At 35.2% G+C, this 22,710-nt stretch overlaps 1 protein-coding gene across 2 annotated transcripts in view; it reads left to right on the top strand.

Moving 5' to 3' along the window:
• SPTLC1 (serine palmitoyltransferase long chain base subunit 1) overlaps positions 1-22,710 on the top strand; it is a 58,892-nt gene that overhangs the window by 25,235 nt on the left and 10,947 nt on the right. For both annotated transcript variants that reach the window (XM_011382232.2, XM_023524481.1), the window contains 6 exons: positions 1,273-1,405; positions 8,993-9,122; positions 12,616-12,705; positions 18,836-18,943; positions 21,017-21,112; positions 21,438-21,534. In XM_011382232.2, coding sequence (XP_011380534.1) covers positions 1,273-1,405; positions 8,993-9,122; positions 12,616-12,705; positions 18,836-18,943; positions 21,017-21,112; positions 21,438-21,534 — 654 coding nt within the window. The remainder of the gene's footprint in view (positions 1-1,272; positions 1,406-8,992; positions 9,123-12,615; positions 12,706-18,835; positions 18,944-21,016; positions 21,113-21,437; positions 21,535-22,710) is intronic.

Raw genomic sequence — 22,710 nt, 5'->3', positions numbered from 1 at the left:
GGGCTCTGTTGGCCCATCAGCCCTCTGTATCACCCCTCACTGGGGACCATGTTGGAGCCCCTGCTGCTGCCTAGACTTCCAGGTTCTCCTCAGTGGACATGACACACTGCAACTCCCCCTTCCACAGCCTCAAAGTCTGCCTTTATCACCTGTGACCTCCCTCCTTTTTGCCATGAAGCTCCAAAGCTAGAGGGGCCTGACCGCATCCTTTCTGATTAGCTTGAGTTCTCCTTGCACAGGGCATGTGGTAAAACTCCGATCCTGTTCTCCTGGCTTGGGTCTTGTTGTAGTTAAAGAGCTAAAGTAAGTTTTAAAAACATTTTTTTCTCTCCTGAATAATGCCTCATTTTAAGGCCACTTTGAAATTTTCAGGTTTAAAGCCAGTTAATGCAGTTTATTCTAGACATCACTGGTCCCTCCATCCTAGGACATGAAACCTCATGACTAGACCTGGGAAGGTGAAAGGCTATAAGGAACCATGATATAAGAGAGAAAAAATTACCAGTTTTAACAATTACTATTTATTCTCATTATTACATCAGTGTTTTTCTTAAACTGCTTTTATAAGAGGACCATATTTCTCTTTTGTACTGTAAATTTTAATTCTCCAGAACACTTAAAAAGGAATTCAGACAGAAACTCAGTCCTGCAGAGTGATGGCAGGTGCTACAACTAAGTACTGACACCAGCTGTTAGAGGCAATGAACTAGTATACATAGACTTTCAGCCACTCCTGAAAGTCTTTACTGTCTTGATGCAGAGCATATGGGGTTCTTTATAAATGAACTATTTTTCATTTTTATTTCTTTTCCTGTTAAAAGTTGGTTGACAGTTGTCTCAGTCCCTGGTTTGGTACCTTCTGCTAAAATGCAAAATTGCATTAGTAATTTCATGTTGTAGATTGGTAAAGTACTGTTGCTATTGGCTGAGGGACTTCAAAGCAGGTGAAATGGTTGGTTGAGGGATTTCAAAGCAGGTAAAGTCACTAGGCCTTGAGTTCTTGGGCTAGGGTGTTATCAAAGCAAAACCCTGAGTTGGAACTGTTATAGTAGTAACATCATATGGATAAATGATGAGTAGCTGATTCAGTTCACAAATTTTAGAAATAGTATAAGATCTTAATAGATCTTATATAATTTATAACTTAAAAATAATTACATTTTGGCCATAAGGTGACAGTACTAATAACTAAACTGCTTATTTTCTTTATTATTTAGTGAAGAAAAAAATTATAAGACAGTTTAACCATTTAACTTTTTATTATTGAAACAGATGTGCACTTGGATTTGGAAGACCGACTAGCAAAATTTATGAAGACAGAAGAAGCCATTCTCTACTCATATGGATTCGCCACCATAGCCAGTGCTATTCCTGCTTACTCTAAGAGAGGGGACATTATATTTGTGTAAGTAACCTTTACCTACATTTCTAATCAAAATTCTATTGGAAATAATATTGATCCGCCTAGAAAATTCCTTTGCTAGAGGTTATCTGCCTGAAATAATATTGATTTTTTTGTTTTTAAAGAAATATGTAGTCACCCTGGCCAAAGTAGTTCTATAGAATTTTTGAAACCGTCACTAGAAGAATGCCTAAAGTTATCGGTGCTCAGTTATCTTTCATTATGATTTTATTTATTGATATTAAGAAGGCCAGACTTTCCCAGGATGAGGCCAACCATCTGCCTTCTTTATGCAGCTCCGTGACAGTGTGGTATCCTTGTGAATCTGTGGTCACAACTCACTTACACTACGTGGCAGAGTCACTCCACTTACCATCTTACCATCACCTCCACCCCCAACTCCTAGTCTCTGCTGGTCTTGTTTTATGGCTTGTTAAGAACATAGAAGCCATGAGTTTGGGACATCTTTAACTTCTTATGAGTAAATCTACATGCTTCCATGTATGTGCACTGGATGGATGGTGTTGCCATTTGCTGGAGGGGAAGAGCAGAGAGGAGCAGGGTGTGGGCTAGCACAGCCCAGGCAGCTGGTTACACCTGTCAGAAGTGCCTGCCTCTAGTTCAAGCCTCTGTTATCTTTTGAGTAGACTATTAAATGACTTTTAATTTTAAAAAAAAACATCTACTTTTGCCATTTACTTTTGCTGCTTCTTTCCTTTTTAACATCATAGCTAGAATAACCTTTTTTGAAAAATGCAAAATGTCACATTCCATTTAAGAGTTTCTATTGTTCCTAGAATAAGGATCCAAGTCTTTAGTATGCTTTTTTGTGCCTTTCGTGTGTTATAAACTACCTCTGCAGGCTCGTTTTTTTACCATTTTCCCTCAGGTGGTCACATTGTAGCCTCATCAGCCTTAAGTGCTAGTTTTCTCCTGCCTTAGGGCCTTTGCGCATGCTAGTCCCTATTCCTAGAATATTGTTCCTCATCTCTTCTACTTAATTCTTGCTTATCCTCCTCACCCTGCACTTGTATCACCTCTGCAGGAAAGCCTTCCCCAGCCTCTCAGGTCAAGATCCCCTGCTGCATGTGGAGAAGATCTTAAAGCCAGAGGAGTATAGTATCATTGTGAATCTAGACCACGTGGGCACTCACACTGCCTGTAAAGTCACTCTGCTTCTCATACCTTCCTTATGCTCACATGTGTGCACACACAGACACACATCCTCTGCTCTCTACCCATCTTGCCTCAGACTCACTGTACTCTTTTATAGCACTTGCAACAGTTTATACTAGTTCATTGCCTAGGATAGCATTTGCCATTTAATAGTGCTTAGGAAAATACCAGTTCAAAAAATGAATGAACGGAGGCTGGAGCTCAAAAGAGGGGTCCAAGTGATTGATTGGACTTCAGGTTTTGGCTTTCCTCAGCCCTTGCAGCCTCCTACTGCTTCTCTCTTGCTGTTGGAACTCCTGCTAGTGCAGTAAGCTCAAGCACATGCTGCAACACTGGCTCTGCCCGGGGACTTCAGAGTACATGTGGCCCATTCTTGCCCATCACCCTGCAACAACCTGGGAGCACTCCAGCACCTGCCCTGAAGTAGTGCTTCTTGATGTGACCATGAAAATGAATATTTTCATTAATTTTTTGCACATAGTTAAAAAATCAAATAATAAAGACATCACAAACTTGAGAACGACTGATTTAAACATTGTTTCTGGATTTTTAGTAAAAGTATAATTACAAGTATAATGTCATCCAGTATCAAACTTAAGCCAAATTCACTTCCAGATGTTATACCCAGTGTCTTAGAACTTCAGTTTCTAGTGAGTCATTAGACAACTTAATTATTCTCTTATACAGAATTTTTAATAGTCTGCTTGAAATTCAGTTGAAAGGAACATTAGAGGTAAAAATGGCAATAGTAAATTGCTTGAGAAATTGTTTTTGATAAAGGCATAGACAAAAGATCCTATGCTTCATTTTCTTTCTTTTTAGTAAACATAACGCTTTGCCAAGCGTAGGTCTCAGCACAGTGATTGTTCACGTACTTAAAGTCTGTCCCAGTTACTTTACTAAGTCTGTGCTCATATTACTTCATATTACTTCATATACCTTTTTTAATGCAACATTTTATTTTGAAGTAATTGTAATTTATATACATTTCTAAGAAATAATACATTGATTCTGTATGCCCTTTACAGTCTCTCCTAGTGATCACCTCTTGCAAAACTATAATACAGTTTCACAGCTGGAAACTTGACATTGATAAAGTCAAAATACAGAACATTTCCATCATCAGAAGGATCTCTCATGTTGCCACTCCCATATCCCTCCCACCCTACCCACTCAATCCCTGGCAACCACTAATCTGTTCTCCATTCCTGTTCTGTCATTTCAAGATCGTTGGGCAAGTGCAGTCATACAATAGGTAACATTTTGGGATAGGCTTTCTTTAGTCAGCATTAATTCTCTGGAGATTCATTCAAGTTGTTGTGTGGATGAAGACTTTCTTCCTTTGAATTGCTGAGTCATATTCCATGGTATGGATGCATCACAGTTTGTTGAACCATTCACCTATTAAGGATATCTGAGTTGTTTCCAGTTTGGGGCTATTACAAATAAAGCTGCTGTAAACATTCACATACAGGTTTTTCTGTGAATGTAAATTTTCATTTCTCTGGCATAAATGCCAAGGAGTGTAGTTGCTAGATCACATGGTATTACATATTTAGTGTTTTAAGAAATTGAGAAACTATTTGCCAGAGTGGCTGTGCCATTCTGCATTCCCATCCACAGCAGCTAAGAGATCTAGTTTCTCCACATCCTTAAGAGTATCCTTAAGTCATTCTCATAGGTGTGTAGAGGTGTCTCATTGTGTTAATTTACATTTCCCTGCTAGCTAATGATGTTTACTTTTTTTAGACTTTGTCTGGTTTTGGCGTCAGGATAATACTTCATGAAATCGATTGGAAAGTGTTCCCTCCTCTTCTGTTTTCTAGAGAAAATGTATAAAATTGTTGTTAACTTTTTAAATGTTTAGTAGAGTTCTCCAGTAAAATCAACTGGATCTGAGATTTAGTTTTTGGAAGTATTTTGCTTACAAATTTAATTTCCATAGTACTTATAAGGCTATTCAAATTATCCTTATTGAGAGAGTTGAGATTGTGTCTTTCAAGGAACTGGTCCATTTCTTTTAAGTTGTCAAATTCATATGTGTAGCATTCTTTGTAATATTCCCTTCTTATCCTTCTGATGTCTGCAGAGCCTGCAGTGATATCCCGTTTCATTTATAACTTGTAATTTGTGTCTACTCTCCTTTTGTCAGTCTTGCTAAGGTTTGTCAATTTTGTTGATTTTTTTCAGTCGGCTCTTTGTTTTATTGATTTTTTTTTTTCCATTGTACTTTTGTTTCCAGTTCTGTTGATTTTTAGTATTATTTCCTGCCTTCTGCTCATTTTTGGCTTATTTTGCTTTTCTTTTTCTAGGTTCTTGAGGTGGGGACCTAAATTATTGATTTGAGACTTTTCCTCTTTTCTAATGCATTAGGGCTTTGAATTTCCCTGTTGTCATTGCTTTAGTTGTATCCTGCAAATTTTGATTTGCTCATTTTCATTTAGTTCATTGTATGTTACTTTCTTTTAAACCTTCTCTTTGACCCATGGGTTATATAGAAGTATATTTTTTAATTTCCATATAATTGGAGATTTCAAATTTTTTGCAGTTTGTTTTATGGCTCATGATGTGGTCTATCTTGAAATATGTTTCAAATGTTCTGCTGTTGTTCAGTGAAGTGTTCTATAAATGACAGTTGGAGCTTGTTGGTTAATGATGTTGTTGAGTTCTTTTATATCCTTGCTGATTTTCTGTCTAGTAGTTCTCTCAGTTGTGATTTGTCTATTTGTCCTTTCACTTTTATCAGTTTTTGCTTCTCATCTTTTGCAGCTCTGCTATTTAGTGCATATTTAGGATAAGTCATCTTGGTTATTTGACCTTTGTTATCATTACATAATGTCCTTTGTCTCTGGTAATTTTCTTTGTTCCAAAGTCTACTTTATCAGATATTAACATAGGCAATTCTGCTTTCCCTTGATAAATGTTTGCATAATATATTTATTGTACATAATGTATATTGTACATAACATACACACATGCAGCATATGGTTGGGTCATGTTTAATCCACTTTGCCAATACCTATCTTTAAATGGTATGTTTGGCCGTTTATGTTTGCTGTAATCATTCATGATATGTGAAGGCTTAAATCTGCCATTTTATTTATTTTTTGTTCTTTTTTTTTCCTGCCTCTTTGTTGGTTAATTGATTATGATTTAGAATTCCATTTTTATTTATACATAGTGTTTTGTAATGTTTCTCTTTGTATCATTTTTACAATTGTTGCTCTAAATATTACATTATATATATATGCATAAGTTTTCACATTCTACTGATCATTTTACTAGTTCAACTATAAAACCTTTACCTTCTTTTATATTTCTTTATTCTCCTTGTTTATAACGTAATTATTTCAAGTACTTCCGATACATACATTGAGAACCACATCAGACAGTGTAATAATTTTTACTTTAACCAAAATAATTTAGAAAACTCAAGAGGGAAGAAAAGCCTAGTGTGTTTGTCCATACTTTTTATGTAATGTCCTTTCTTTCTTCCTGATATTCTAAAATTCTTTATTTTATTTTACTTATGTTTCTATGTGGAGAACTTTCTTTAGAGGAGGTCTAGATGACAGATTCTTAGTTTTCTTTCAACTGAGAATGCATTGGATTCTCCTTCACTCCTAAAGGATATTTTTGCTGGTTATAGGAATGCTGGTTGACATTTCTTTTCTTTCAGCATTTGAAATATATTATGACACCTTTTTTTCTGGTCTCCATGGATTCTAATGACAAATCTGCTGCCATTTAAATTGTTTTTCTCTTACATGTAACGTGTCATTTTTCTTGGGCTGCTTTCAAGATTTTTTTCTTTGTCATTCATTTTCAGAAGTTTGGCTATAATTGTCTTGGCATTTATTCTTCTGGGTTTACATGTATGAATTTCTCTGATAATCTGTAGGTTTAAGCCTCTTTCTAAACTTGGGACATTTTCAGCCGTTATTTCTTTGAGTACCTTTTTAGCCCCATCCTCTTTCTCTTCGTTGCAACCCCTCTGACATGAATGTTGCATCATCTGTTGTAGTCCCACTTGTCCCAGAGGCCCTGTTCTTTTCTTTCTAGTCTATTTTCTCTGTATGGTTCACATTGGCTAATTTATATTATTACATCTTTCAATTCAGTAATTCTTTCTTCTGTCTCCTCCATTCTGCTGCTGAACCCATCCACCAAGTTTTTTCTTCTGGTTATTTTGTTTTTCAGTTCTAATATCTCCATGAGAGTCTTCTTTATATCTTCTATTTCTTTGCTGAGGTTTTCTGTTTTTTTCATTTGTTTTGAGTGTGTTCATAATTGCTGATTGAAACTTTTTTGATTGACGTATAATCAATATGTTCCATTAGTTTCAGGTGTATGTGATTCGATATTTATATACTTTACGAAATAATCCCCACATAAGTTTAGTTACCGTCTGTCACCATACTAAGTTATTACAATATTATTGCCATAGTTCCTGTGCTGTATATCATATCTGTATGACTTACTTAAATTTTTATAACTGCAAGTTTGTTCCTCCTAATCTCCTTCAATACCTGCCCCCCCGCCCCCGCACCACGCTCCACTCTGATAAACACCAGTTTGTTTCCTCTATTAATCTTTAGTCTGTTTTTGTTTTGATTTGTTTGGTTTTCTTAGATGTCACATATTAGTGAAATCATACGGTATTTGTGTTTCTGTCTGACTTATTTCACTCAGCATGGTTCCTTCTAGGTCCATCCATGTTATTGCACATGGCAAGATTATATTCTTTTTTATGGCTGATAATACTCCATTGTATATATGTATCACATCATTTTTATCCATTTGTCTATCAGTGAACACTTAGGTTGCTTCCATATCTTGGCTATTGTAAATAATGCTGCAGTGATGTAGGGATGCATATATCTCTTCAAATTAGTGTTTTCATTTTCTTCAGATGAATTCCCAGATGTACAATTTCTATATCACTGAATGGTATGATAATTCTATTTTTAATATTTTGAGGAAACATTTTTGTCACCTCAGTATTGGTATTTTTTTATTATTTTCTTTCATTCTGTTTAATGTCTTCTGGTTCTTAGTATACGTACAAGTGATAGTTGGTTGAAACCTGAACATTTTCATATTATGTTATTATAGTTGATGTTTTATTTAAATCTACTGTTTTAATTGGCTTTCTCTGACACTCTTCCAGAGGACAGGGGGGTACTACTGCCTCATTACTGCCAGGTGGAGATCCAAATCCAGGGTCTCCACTCAGCCTCTGTTGACACCAAGGTGAGGTGTTTTTATCTCCCATCTACTCTCCCCTGAGCTTCCTCTGACATAACCCATGCCAAGAGAGGGAGGGTGCCTCTCACTGCAGGGGGCATGGAACTTGGGGCTCTCCACATGGTGTCACTGACACTACAGTGGAGAGAGCCACTTATTACTGTCCAGCATGAATAAAAGTTTCACCTCCCTTTACGGACACCAACGGGGGGTGCTGGGGTGCCTTGTTGTAGCCTCACAAGAGTCAGAGTCCAGGTTCCTCCCCCACTCAGCCTTAGCTGGTATGGAAGAGATGAGCCTAGGTTTTTCTGTGGTGTGGCTATAATAGAGCTGTTATTGTTTACTGGGATGCCCCCTTTCCTGTCCCTTTAGCTACAGAGCCGAGGCTTCTGTTAGAGCATTTTTGGTCTGTGCCTATGGCATTTCCATGTGGCCAGCTTCATCAGCTCCAAGTCAGGAAAATTCAGAGAACCCATTTCATGTCATTTCTCAAGTCCCTACCTGGTCTGCTTTTTTTTCTGCACTTTTCAGAGTTGTCTTCTGTTTGTTTTACATGTAATGTCCAGGGGGTTTTGTTGTACCTAATGAGAAAAATAGGGAAAATACATCTACTCCATCTTCCCAAAAGTAGAAGTCTTGCATATACTTTTAAATAATACAATTTAATTTAAAAAATATGCTTCCTCCAAATTAACCCAATTTAGAAGATCTTACTGAAGTTTAATATGCAAGACCCAGAGTTCTTCTCTAGGTTCTATAGAATCAATGATCCAGTATTGCTTCTCATGACAAAGTAATGGTAGAAGAGTGTGGCAGTCAAATCAGATGCCACTGATGGTGACATACACAATGTTTCACACATTTCTCAGAGAAAAGTACTGTGAGTAAACCGAGATACTATCCATAATAAGAAGCATGCTGATTTCTGAGAGGTGAAAATATGGCAAGAGTGTGGTTCTTGAAATAGAATCAATATGGTAATTTTGTGAAAAGAACTTGCAGAGTGAAGTGCAAAACAATGTATAAATGTTCAAACATGTTTTATTTATTTGCTGTGTTCACATTAACAATTGTTTGTTGGTCAACCTACAAAAGGAAGCATTCCTTTTCTAAGAATGTTGACAAGGCCCTCTAAACTCCACTTTGGTGGGTGTCTCTTTCTTGCAGAGACAGAGCTGCCTGCTTTGCTATACAGAAAGGATTACAAGCATCACGTAGTGACATTAAGTTATTTAAGCATAATGATATGGCTGACCTGGAGCAACTACTAAAAGAACAAGAGATCGAAGATCAAAAGGTATTCTTTTGAAGAAGATTATGCAGTTCTTTTGTACTTTCTAACCGGCTAAATTATATATGAAATGGTAATTTGTCATGAAAACTTGCCTGTGGATCACATTTGGATATAAGGGCGTTACTGCTTATTAAATGTACTTCATGTTAAAGAGCCAAGTCTGATTGTAATTGCCTCATCACTGCCATAATTATATATGGCAGGTTTGGGAGAAATTAATCCAGGCACCTTTCTAAAAGACAGAGAGAAAAAGAGCATGCACTTTGAGGGTATGAGGATATACACTTTCACCTCGACAGAAATAGCACTGAAACTCATTAGGGTGTTAATGAGATGTACCTGTAGAATTCAAAATAGTTTAATTCATATCAGAATAAATCACATATCAATTAAGTAGAAGAAACAATTTCAGCAGATCTTTAATTTATTAGTTTATGAACAAAATGAGACTCTCCCCACCCCCACTTCATGCCGGAGCTCTGAGCAGCTGCAACCTGTGAGAAACAGCCACCCCAAACATGGTTTCCTGCCATCTTGCAGCCACTTAACACTGTTTCTTCCCTTTGGGGAGTGGCGGAGTGGAACTCACTCCTCACTGTTCAATTAGAGTGTAGCAGAGGAAATGTTCAAAGTGTCACTGTTCGAATTATCATTTATTTTCTTCTGGTCACCTGGATGAAAAAAGTAGTTCTGGTCTATGGTTCTGCATCAGGAACCATTATATGTGAACTATACAAGGAACCTGGTCAACACAGCTTTTGTCTCAAACACCACTTGCAAGTGGTGGACTTTTCCAATACAGCTCATTCGTTACTAGAGTAACTGATAAAAATACTCATCATGTACCTTAATTTTGTGTTAATTTCCATTTTTTCCAGATATTTGCATTATTCCTTTAGGATTCTGTCATCTTTGTTTAGATGACAGCCTAAGAACAGCATTTAGTGAATATATATATTCTATGATGAATTTTTATCTCTGATGAATATGCATAGACTCTTGCTATTTTATGCCAGACATGCAATAGGCCAGTGTTTTATAGTTACACAATTTAGGAAAATCTGTAGGGAAAATCTTAAAATTGAGACCATTCCACTGATGACTTTATTTCTACATATTATCAAAAGATGTCTCTTATTCTGATTTAATAATAGAATGCTACCAGATTGAAGAACACTGATCAGTCTGCTATAGAATTTATTTTACCAACTTGGTATTGTACAGATTTGGAAAACATTTCAAGTTTCTCATATGTGTGTTTTACCAGAATTATTATCCATGGAACTTTCTTTATGAATAACAAGAAATCATCTTGAAATTTATTTTTATTTTAGAGTTTTTACCTTTTTTGCTAGTGAATTTATATTTTCCTGCTAAGAGTTGGCTTTCTAAATAACTTTACATTTTGCTTTTTAAAAATAATTCTTTCTCACTTTCATTTTCACATAAATATAAATGTTAAATTTGGGGATTTTTTTTTACTTAAATGTTCATCTTTCCCTTGAAAGTAAATAAAAATATTGCAGTTTAATTTAGGTTTGAATCAAATTTTTTTGTTGTTGATTTCCCAAGATGATTTTCTTTTCTTTTTTTTCCTTCAGGGTTCTCTTGTTCCATACTAACTCTTCTAAAAATAGTTAAATGACAGTTGTTAAAAATAGAATACAAATATATTCAAAGAAGAAATACAAATAACTATGAGCAAGTGAAAAATAGTGTAGCCTCGCTAATAATTAGAAAAATTAGGCCAGGAGTTTTTGCCTATTCAAGTAGGGAACATTTCTTAATAATAATAATCTATGCCAAACACTGATATCTGTGATGAGACAGAGAGCCGTCCCGTAATTCTGGGAAGAGTTTCAAGTGACAGCCTTTCTAGAGGGTAAGTGAGCAAATATATTCCAGGATTCTTAAATATCCATACCCTTCTGACTTGTTTCTGGGGTGCTGTCTTTAGAAGATTATTAGAAGTAGTGTCAAAGATTGAAGGATATTCACAATACAATGTGAAAAGGCAAAATAAGAGAAACAACCTTAGTCCTAACATTGGAAGAATCATTAATTTTTGAATATCTACAAGGTGGAATATTATATCTTTCCCGAAATCATGTTTTAAATAATATTAAATAATGTGGAAATATTCATAACATAATGTTTTTAAAACTCAGGTCCTAAAACTACTGCAGTAAAATCCTGATTTGAACAAATTAATTTATAAAGATATGTATGTACAAGAGAGACAAAGTTATCAATTTATGGTGTGATAAGCTAATTTGTTAAATTCTTTTTTGTACTTTTTTATTTCACAAGATTTCTACATTGAATATTTTTAAATCCTAAGAAAAATACTTCATTTTTGAAAGGTAGTCAGAGGCAGGATGCCCCTATGTCCTCATCCAGGAACCCCAGCCTTCGGGTTTGTGTTAATAACCGAGTGGAGATGACCGAGGAAACTCAGTGGATACTTTTGCATATTTAAACAGACACTTTCTGAGCATTCCAAGTATGGGTTCTAAAATATTCATTAAAGTATAGCTCTGATATCTGAGTTTTTAGTTATCCATCAGACAGAAGCTTAGAGACAAGAAGGCTTTGAGTAGGAAGATGGTAGCAAACTCTGTGGATCTCATTGTTTTTCAGCCCAGTACACCTGAAGCATCTACAAATTCAGCAGCATGAGTGGTTTATTAGCAGCCCACCATCAGTGGGGTGTGGGAAGGTGTGTGTTGTCTGAAAAAGCCCTTTTACCTCCCTGGCTTCAGACATTACCAGATGAGGTCATAGTCGAATTTTACTTGACCCAGTAGTGAGGAATAAGGAAGGAAAAGGCTTTCATCTGTTCTTTTGGTTGATTAGGGAAAGCAGAGTTTGTCTGTTTAACTTTTGTTACAGAAAGTTTGGGGCACATTCAAAGGAAACAATAGTGTAATGAAGCCTCCTTCCCCTTCTCCCAGCCTGTATCATCTTATCTTCCACCTGACTCCCTACTACTACATCTCTATGTTGATGATTGACATCATTGTTATAGTTCTTTTTATTTTAGATAAAATCTACAGACACTGAAATGCACAATCCTAGCCATACAGTTTTGACCACTGGTTAGACCCATGTAACCTGAGTATCATGGCCCCTGTCATGACATCAAACATCCCTATCTCACCAGGAAATTCCCTGGGCCCCTTCCCAGTCATTCTGGACTTGGAAGGTTTAGTTTTTGTTTTAATATTCTCAGTGCCTGGGGATCGTGTGTGTGTGTAAGGTAGCCTAGTTGATTGTGTGAACTGAAAAACATGCCTGAGAGAAGAAAGCACTATCTTCATCTCATAGTAACAGTATCTTAAACCTGGGCTTGAAATTCATCCAGACTACCTACCTGTCTGTCTGTCTACTTATTTTGATGAATCTTGCAAGGGGAAAGTGCCAGGAAGCATACAACAGACTGTATTTAGAGTCACTGAAATTTAAAATGTCTGAATTTTTTATTTTTGTTTTAAAGAATCCTCGCAAGGCTCGTGTAACTCGACGTTTTATTGTAGTCGAAGGGTTATACATGAATACTGGAACTATTTGTCCTCTTCCAGAATTGGTAAGCAACCGTGATTATTAATTATTTTAGTATTCAGACTATTTGGCAGTTTGCCTTTTGTTTATGACCATTTTTAATGTATAACATCTGCATTGCTTTGCATAATAGGTACCATAAGCACATTCTGATCATACCAGGGAAGTAGATTAACATTAAATGATGCCAACTATGGCCTTTAAAGAGTAATCAAGACTCAGCTTTTAAAACTAACTTTATTGAGGTATAATTGACATATCATAAAATACACTTGAAGTGTACAGTTCAATAAGTTTTGACAGATGTATATACCCCTATCACCACCACCGTGGTCAAGATGTAGAAAATATCGATTTATCACTGCAGAATGTTTCCTCATACCCCTTTGTAGTCAGTACCCACAAACCTGGCCCAGTGCAACCATTGATCTACTTTCTATTCCTGTAGTTTTGCCTTTTATAAAATTTCATATAAATAAAGCTATACAATATGTGTTTTATAAAACTCAGCTTTTTAACAAGGAGAACAATATGTTTTTAGAAACCATGACTAGAGATTTTTTAATTGAGGTGAAATACACATAAAACAAGGCATTTAGTACTTGCATAGTGTTGCACAACCATCAACTATCTAGTTCTAACAACTTTTCATCACTCCCAATGAAAACCTCATACCAATTAAACAGTCACTCCCCATTTTCCCTCTCCCTTAGCCCTGAGCAACCACCAATGTGCTTTCTGTCTATGTGGATTTACCTTTTCTGGATATTTCTGTAAATGGAATGATATTCAGTCATCCCCCCTTACCTGTGGGAGGAGATATGTTCCAAGACCCCCAGTGGATGCCTGAAACTGCAGATACTACCAAACTCTATATATACCTGCATACCTATGGTGAAGATTAATTACAAATTAGGCACAGTAAGAGTAACAACAATAATAATAAAATATACTGTAATGAAAGTTATGTCAGTGTGGTCACTTCTTTCGGGGGAGTCCCTTGCTGAAGTCTTCAGGGCTCAGCGCTTTCTGGTGCAACATGTCGCCATTAATTGGAATGCATTTTCTGATCATGTCTTCTACCCACAAATTTAATGCCTTGTCCATCTTAACTAAGCCTTATCATGCACTGTGGCTGTAACTTTTGCAGTTTTAGGTGCAGCAGCAAAACAAGCACAAATTTCTTTTTCCATCTTCATAATTTCACGGATAGATTTGTTCTTACCATAGGTCTTAGCACCTTTAGCATACAATTTTTTCTTTCCTAAAGTTGAGAACTTTCATCTTTTCACTTAAAGGAAGCACTTTACAGCTTCTCTTTGGCATAACTGAATTGCCAGCATCACTACTCTTGCATTTTGGGGCTATTATTAAGTAAAATCAGGGTTACTTGAGCACAAGCACTGTGATATCATGATAGTTGATCTGGTAACCAAATGCTCCTAAGCGACTAGCGGAGTGTCTACAGTGTGAATACGCTGGACAAAGGATGATTCATGTCCCAGGCAGGACAGAGTGGGATAGCTCAAGATTTCATCACACTATTCCAAAGAGTACACAGTTTAAAGCTTATGAATTGTTTATTGAATTGTTTATTTCTGGAATTTTTCAATTAATATTTTTGAACTGCAGTTGGCTGTAGATAACTGAAACCACAGAACATAAACTAAGCCTAAGAGGGGACTACTATATTACATGACCTTTTGTGTCTAGATTCATTCAATTAGCTTAATGTTTTCATATTTCATCAGTACTTCATTCTTTTTTAATGCTAAGTAATATTTCATTTTGTGGATATTTGGCATTTTGTTTATCCATTGATAAATATTTGGATTGCTTCCACGTTTTAGCTGTTATAAATAGTACTGCTATAAACATTTGTGTACAAGTATTTGTCTGAGTCCTTGTTTTCACTTTTCGATTCCTTTGTGTATATACCTAGCACTGTAATTGCTGGGTTACATAGGAATTTTATGTTTTACTAAGGAACTGCCATACTATTTTTCATAGTGGCTGTACCAGTTTATATTCCCACCAGCAATGGAGGACGGTTCTAGTTTCTCCAAATCTTCACTGACACTTACTTGTTTTTTTTTTAATTTTTGACCTCATAATAGATGTAAAGTATGTGGTTTTAATTTGCATTTCTGAAATCGCTAATGACATTTAGCCTCTTTTCTTGTATTTGTTGGCCATTTGTGTATTTTCTTTAGAGGTATGTTTATAGAAGTCTTTTGTACATTTTTATGTTGGGTTGTTTGTATTTTTGTCATTAAGTTATAAAAATTCTTTATACATTCTGGACACTAGACCCTTATCAGATATATGCTTTACAAATATTTTGACCCATTCTGTAGTTTAACTTTTCATTTCCTTATAGCGTCTTTTAATGTACAAAAGTTTAATTTTGATGAAGTACAGTTTATCTAGTATTTTGTTGTTGCTCATACTGTTGTTTTTTGGTGTCTTATCTAAAAAATCTGTCGTGAAATCTAGTGGCATGAAGATATATCTCTGTGTTTTCTTCTAAGAGTTTTATAGTTTTAGCTCTTATTTTAGTTCTTGGAATCATTTTGACTTAGTTTTTGTATATGCTATGAGGGAGGGGCCCACCTTCATTATTTTGTATGTGGTTATCCAGTTGTCTCTGCACCATTTGTTGAAGAAACTATTGTTCTCACACTGAATGGTCTTGGCACCCTTTGTCAAAACTCAATTAACTGTAGTTATATGGGCTTATTTCTAGACTCTAAATTCATTCTATTTGTTTATATTTCTATCTTTATGTCAGTACCACACAGTCTCAGTTACTGTAGCTTTATAGTAAATTTTGAAATCAAGACATGTAAGTTCTACAGCTTTGTTCTTTTTAAAGATTGTTTTGGTTATTTGGGGTTCCTTGAAATTCCATTTGAATTTTAGGATCAGCTTTCCCATTTCTACAAAAATTCCATTAAATTTTCATACGAATTGTATTGAATATATGGATGGATCGCTCTGAGAAGTAATAATATTAATAATATTATGTCTTTTAATTCATGAACAGGAAATGTGTTTTCATTTATTTAGATTGTCTTTAATCTCTTTGAGCAATGTTTTATGGTTTTCACTATACAAGTCTTGTACTTCTTTGGTTAAATTTATTCCTAAGTATTTATTCTTTTGGATGCTGTTATAAATGGAATTGTTTTCTTAATTTCTTTTTTGGATTGTTCATTGCTAGTATATAGAAATACAACTGATTTTTGTGTATTGATCTAGTATTGTGCAACTTTAGCTGAACTTGTTTATTAGCTCAAATAGTATTTTTGTGAATCTTATTCTATATATAAGATGATGCCATCTGTGAATAGGTACGGTACTTCTTCCATTTCAATTTGGATGTCTTATATTTCTTTTTCTTGCCTTATTGCTCTGGATAGAACTTCCAGTACAATATTGACTAAAAGTGGCGAGAGTGGGTATCATGTCTTGTTTCTGATCTTAGGAGGATGCTTTCAGGCTATTACCACTGACCATATGTTAGCTGCGGGTTTTCCATAAATGCCCTTTATCAAGTTGAGGAAGTTCCCTCCTATTCCTAATTTGTTGAGTGTTTTTGCATGAAAGGTTTGGATTTTGTCCAATGCTTTTTCTGCATCAGTTGTATTATTATGTGGTTTTCCTTCATTCTGTTATTATGATGTATTACACTGAATGATTTTCCTATGTTGAACCATCCTTGCATTTGACCATTGAAATTTGAATCTACGCTAAGCAAAATAAGTCAGATGGAAAAAGTCAAGAATCATGATTTTTCAGATATAAAATTGAAAGCAACAAACAAAAACTCATAGATACAGACAACAGTATGGTGGTTACCAGAGGGAAAAGGGGGAAGGGAGTATAAAAGGGTAAAAGGGGTCAAATAAATGATGATGAAGGAGATTCGACTTTGGGTGGTAAACACACATGCAAGATACAGATAATGTATTATAGAATTGTACACTCGAAACCTATATAATTTTATTAAACAGTGTCACCCCAATAAATTTAATAAATTAAAATATTGCCTCAGAATAAAATTGAGATCTGTATATATGAAAAGCACTACACTGACGTTGACACTCATTAATTTTTTTCTTTTAGACAATAAAAAATTAATAGCACTAAAAATAAATAAGTTTGAATCACTGAGCCCATCAATCAAATAAATTTAAGGATTTCATATCTTATTTTTAAAATTTTTCACTATTTTTTGAGAAAACGTAGGTACATCCTAAATGTCAATAAAAGAGGTGTATTTATTCACCTCTCCTTGTTTTTGTGAGTATCAAAGACTGATAGAATAATAAGAGAGAGAGAGAGAGTGGGCCAAAAGATACTAGAAATGTATGCTATAGTGCTGCAATAATAGAACAGAGCCGATGGGCAAGCAATGAAACAGCCAAGCAATGAAACAAAACATAAAGTGTAGGAATAGATCAAGTATATATAAGTATTGAGTATGTAAAGATATACAAATTAGGGTTTGACTCTGGGATTACTTTTCTTTCACTGATTTGTCTATTTGTGTAACAGTACTATCATAAATGTATGCAGAAACATGTTTTTAGAAACTATCTCATTTATATTAATGGATAGAAAAGAGTCATTGTTGAAAAGATTTGATTCTCCCCAAATGAGTTTATTCATTTTTAATGAACATTCAGCAAAAAGCCCAGTGAGGCCTCTTTGGGCTTTTTGATATCAATTAGCAAATACGATATTGATTAGCAAGATTAGCCAATAAAATCTTGATAATTAAAAAATAAATTGTCTGAGATGTGTTATGGGACATCAAACCATCTTATACATTTTGTGCATTGTCTCTGTGGTTTCAGTGGAAAAAGATCTTAGTAATTAAATCTTCATGAATTAAAAGTATGATGCTGGCACAGGAAAAGATGTATGAGTCACAGGAATATTTGACATGTCAATTTCTCATATATATATAAATTCAATGGTTAATAATCACTATATTTAAATTCACCTGTGAAACTGATCTCATACATATCATATAGGAGTAAATCAATTAAACATTGGGGGGTCTATAAACATGATATGTTCAACTCAATGTGTAAACAAAAAAATAACATGAAATAGTTAGAAAAATGTAGAGGTAAATGTGCATCTGAACCTTTGATGGGAAAGGACTTTCTTATAAGCCTGAAAGCAAAGGGGAAAACAGATGGGAAGATATATTGATGAAAGCTTTCTGCATTACAAAAAATGCTATGAATCCAAATTAAAACACAGTGCCACTAAGGGAAGAATGCATACATTTCTCCAGGAGTTTTTATGTAATCAGATCAGTATTTAACAGATAGATTACATATCTATACTCATAATATCTTAACATTTCCCTCTGTAAAAATTGGCATTGTGCTCTCTGTATTACTGAGTTAAATTGAATTATTTTAGAGTATCTGAAGTACAGTCAGTTTTTATTGTTCGTGGTAGTTATGTTCTATAAGCATGCTGCAAATAATAAATTACGGAATTTTGAACTGTTGTTCCTAGGACAAGCACAGAGTTAGTTTTCTGCAGGCCTCTGTTTATATTTTCATCAGTTGCTCAATATATAACCTCATTTTATATGTTTCTGTTTAAAGACACCTTATTTAATAAATATTGTTGATTCATTCACATCGAATTCGTAGCCAACAACATAACTCATGCCTGAATGAAGCTTATCTAACGTATTTTCTCCATAAGGCACATCACAGCCTTATTCACTTAGGGACACTAGACAGTATTTCAATATTATACTTGGGCCATTCTAAACAAGATTACCAACAAAAATCACAAAATGCAAAAAAAAAAACATGGCAATAAATAGACTGTGAAAAGGACAGTTACTTACAATATAAGCTGAAGCAGTCACCTGTTAAATGTCCATATCAGGTGTCTCAAGAGTTTTCACCACTCTGCTCCTATGCTCTGAGTATTAATTTTGGGGTTGCAAATAAATTTTAGCAAGTAGGCAGATTCACAAATAAGAATCCTCCTATGTTGAGGATCAACGGAACATGGTTTTTTCTCCTTTTCATTTTAGGTTCAATTTTGTTCTTCCCTGTATGTTTTATTTGTTGCTAATTGTTAGTATCTTAAAGTTATGTTTTATTAACATTTAGGTGAGGTTAAAATACAAATACAAAGCTAGGATCTTCCTGGAGGAAAGTCTTTCATTTGGAGTCCTGGGGGAGCATGGCCGAGGAGTCACCGAACATTTTGGAATCAATGTAAGTTCTCCTTTTTAGAACATTCCCTCATATTGAAAATATGTGGTTCTATTCTGCTGGGTAGGTTTATAGGCAACAGACAGTGCTCCTCATGGATGTACAGGGCTGTGCAGCTCTAACGTCTGTCACTTCACTGCGCTCATAGAGAGAATCAGGTCAGTCAGATCAGGGGGCCTGTCTTCCCTCAGAACCTGTAAACTCACAGTGGCTAATCATATAGAATTTGTCTTCTGTTTACATGGTAGCTTTTGATCCTGGCTTTCAGTGTTTCTCCTTTAGAAACAGTTAAATATGCCTTCTGTTTTTTTCTTAAAGTCAGTAAGAATTGCCTAAGTAGTCCTTAGAAAGTATATATGATGGCAGTGAAAGGATGTTCTTTTTAATATTCAAAGTTCTATATTTTCTGTAATTTGTGTGTATGGGGATGATAGAGTCATGCCTTTATAGATATGTAGTATCAGAAACACCACTGGCACGAATTCACAAAGCCCCTTTAAAGTCCCAGACAACTGGAGTGAGTTTGTCATGTTTTCTTTTGCTGAAGAAAAGTGAGCCCCAGCTGTTCCCAATCTTAGTGGTTTGTGCTCCTAATGCCTCAGGGAGGAGCAAGTTGGCCATCTGGAGAACCATCTTTACTCTCTACTGTGTAGTCAAGTTCAAGGAAGCTTTTCTCCAGATCTTGTGCATAAAAGTTTTGCAACCTGTGTTAAGAAGTTCAACTATAAAACATAAAATCACCTTAGATTAACTGCATCTCACTACCCATAACAGACCTAGAAAAGTTAGATTGACACATGCTCTTCAGAGACAAACTGACATTTGGCAGTTACGTGCACTGAGAAATCAAAGATAAATGGAAAGAAACATAATTCAAAATTTACAATAGAAAATTTTAAAGACATGAAAATTTTAAAGAAGCAAAAGTCACTAATATCACTATTTTAGTTTTCTAACTGCTTTCAGCAGTTGTCACAGAGATAATATGTATGAGGGCTTTAGTAAGTACAGAGTGTATAGTCCTTATTTGGATCCCGATTCAGACAAATACTGTAAAACAAAAACAAGCTTTGTGAGACATGTTTAACCACCAAATATTTGATGATTTTAAGAAATTTTTTACATGCCTTTTAGAAATACACACTGAAATATTATAGATGAAACCATATGAAGTCTGTGATTTGCTCCAAAGAAACAAGAATAATCAGGGGCTAGACATGGAACAAGACTGTCCCTGATTTGATAATTATGGGATTCTTTCTTCTGTTCTCTCTCTACTTTTGTGTATTTTGAAATTTTTCATAATAATAGGTTTTTTTTAAAAAAATGGATAAGAGTGCACAGGTTTCTTTGTTGGATCTCTGGAACACTTAGAAAAACACCAGATGTGATTTGACTAGTCATTATCATGGCCATCAGTGAGTAATTATTGAATGGCTGCTACATAGCCATAATGGAACTTGGTTCTGGGGGCTGGCACAGAAAGTGAGGATCAAAGGAATACTGTGGAGCTGAGATGATAGTGGGAACTCAGAAGCCCACGGGGCACATTAGGTTTATCCAATTGCCCAGTTTGTCTAGTTTGGTCAAAGAATTTATTGCAATGTGTATTTGGATAAATTGATTTTATTTTTGAAAGATGAAGGGTAAATGGAATGCAAGGAGGGATAAAGTGCTCAAAACTGATAGATTTTTATTTACCTCAAGTACCTTCTGTGGAAAAGGTTAGGAAGTGATCTTACTTTTGTGCTTCTGAATATTTTTAGTATCATATAGCTTTGGATTTCATCTTTTAATTTATCTCTCTCTTCCATTGTGTATAAATTTTGAATGCATGATGAAATGGCAAAAAGTTTAAAGCAAGACACTTTCAGGCAGCCTTTGAGACATCAGTCAATCCTTTTAATGATAGATTTTGTGTGGTTTATCTTCTGTTCTCATGTAAGTAGTTTGTAGAATCCAGATTTGACATGATTAGTGATGAAACTGTCTCTAGGCTTGACATTGGTCTTTTTGTTGTTCTTGTTGTTGTTTTTTAATTGAGGAATAATTGGCACTGTCCCTCTTTTCTGGCAGATCGATGATATTGATCTTATCAGTGCCAACATGGAGAATTCACTTGCTTCTATTGGAGGTTTTTGCTGTGGCAGGTCTTTCGTAATTGACCATCAGGTAGGTTCTTTTTAAAAACAAAAGCAACTGAAACTCATTGCCCTGTCACCTCAGAATGTAACTCGTAATTACAATATTTCATTCAGAGTTTACCACAATTTTTATTTGAGTCAATTTGTTAAAATATTTATATTTAGAAAATATCTCCTTTTTAAGAAAATGTCTTGTTTTTGTTACATGTGTGACTTTTATACATGCCTGGATCTTACTATCCCACCACTTGCACTTACTGTTCAGTAGGTGATGCAGAGATTTGGTGCCTGTAGATGTTTTAGCCAAAAAATAAAGAGAAATATATTTATGTTTTTAACTTGTTTCTTCTCAGCGACTTTCCGGTCAGGGATACTGCTTTTCAGCTTCATTACCTCCCCTGTTAGCTGCTGCTGCAATTGAGGCCCTCAACATCATGGAAGAGAATCCAGGTATAACCTACAAACCCAGGAGGTCAAAGACATTGTAGATTATGTTAGCCATGCTCCTGGTGTGCTTTTTGGAGGAATTACCTAGAAGAAATGATTTATCAAACAAAAGTCTGGCTCGGAATTTCATTATCAGGCATTTATAGAAAGAACAACAGAGAAGCAGTTGTTCCTACCTCAGAGATTAGCTTTAGAGTTTCTCCCCTGGTCCCAGGGCTAGAGCCAACGCAACTGGCTCTCTTGGTGGGTGAAGATGCCCAAAGGAGGGGTTCAGCTCTGGGCCACTTATCTTTAGGTTTATCATTTTTTTGAGAAATTTGCTGAAGTATGCTACTAATTTTTGTAATATATAATTTTATAACTGTTGTCTAGTTTCCCCTTCAGCCTTTGAGTCATCAGTTGGCACCTAGTTTACCAACCACTGAAGCTTACTTAACAGACAAAGTTGATTAAATTTAAAGTGTGGCTTATGGCTATGATCGTGCCTCTTCACCAAAGCCTAAAACAGTAAAAGCACTACCTGGTATTTCTGAATTTTAAATTTTCTAAATTTCTAAATTTTCAACTTTAGTTTTAATTCAGAGGATCAAGAAATGTGTTTCTGTGTGCATGTTCATATGCTTGCTTGTCAAATAGACTGGCCCCTTCAGTCTTCCACTCAGTTATTTTAGTTTCCAAATTTTTCTTGAGTAAAGGGAAAATATCAAGGAAAAGATTACTACAGTCTCTATCTTTTACCAAATTGTTTAGGGCCCAGAAATAAGAAATATATTTGTACTTTTATTCTTAGCCAGTTTGTTTGTAGTGTTGATAAAAACGAGAGGCATTGTTTTGTTGTAGAAAACCTCATCCCCAATTTTGCTGAAAGCAGAGTGAGGAGGTGTCAGTATGTACCAAGAACAAAAGCTTGTGTCTTCAGAGGAGTTACTGGCTGTCTATTTGTGTATTATTAATATATAGAAGGATTTGCAGCATTTTAATTTGATGAACTTGAACTGAACTTTAAAAAATATTTTTAGATTAGTAATATCAGATTTTCCGAATTTACAATTGACCCTTGAACAGCACAGGTTTGAACTGCACGGGTCCACTGATGCACAGTTTTTTTTAATAAATACCTATACTGTTTTCGATCCGTGGTTGGAAGTCCAAGGATGCAGAAAGCTGACTATATGCATT

The sequence above is a fragment of the Pteropus vampyrus genome, unplaced genomic scaffold (assembly GCF_000151845.1).
Source record: "Pteropus vampyrus isolate Shadow unplaced genomic scaffold, Pvam_2.0 Scaffold469, whole genome shotgun sequence".
NCBI classification, from domain to species: Eukaryota; Metazoa; Chordata; class Mammalia; order Chiroptera; family Pteropodidae; genus Pteropus; species Pteropus vampyrus.
The sequence above is the reverse complement of the archived record's forward strand: the minus strand, read 5'-3'. Positions and strand labels throughout refer to the sequence as shown.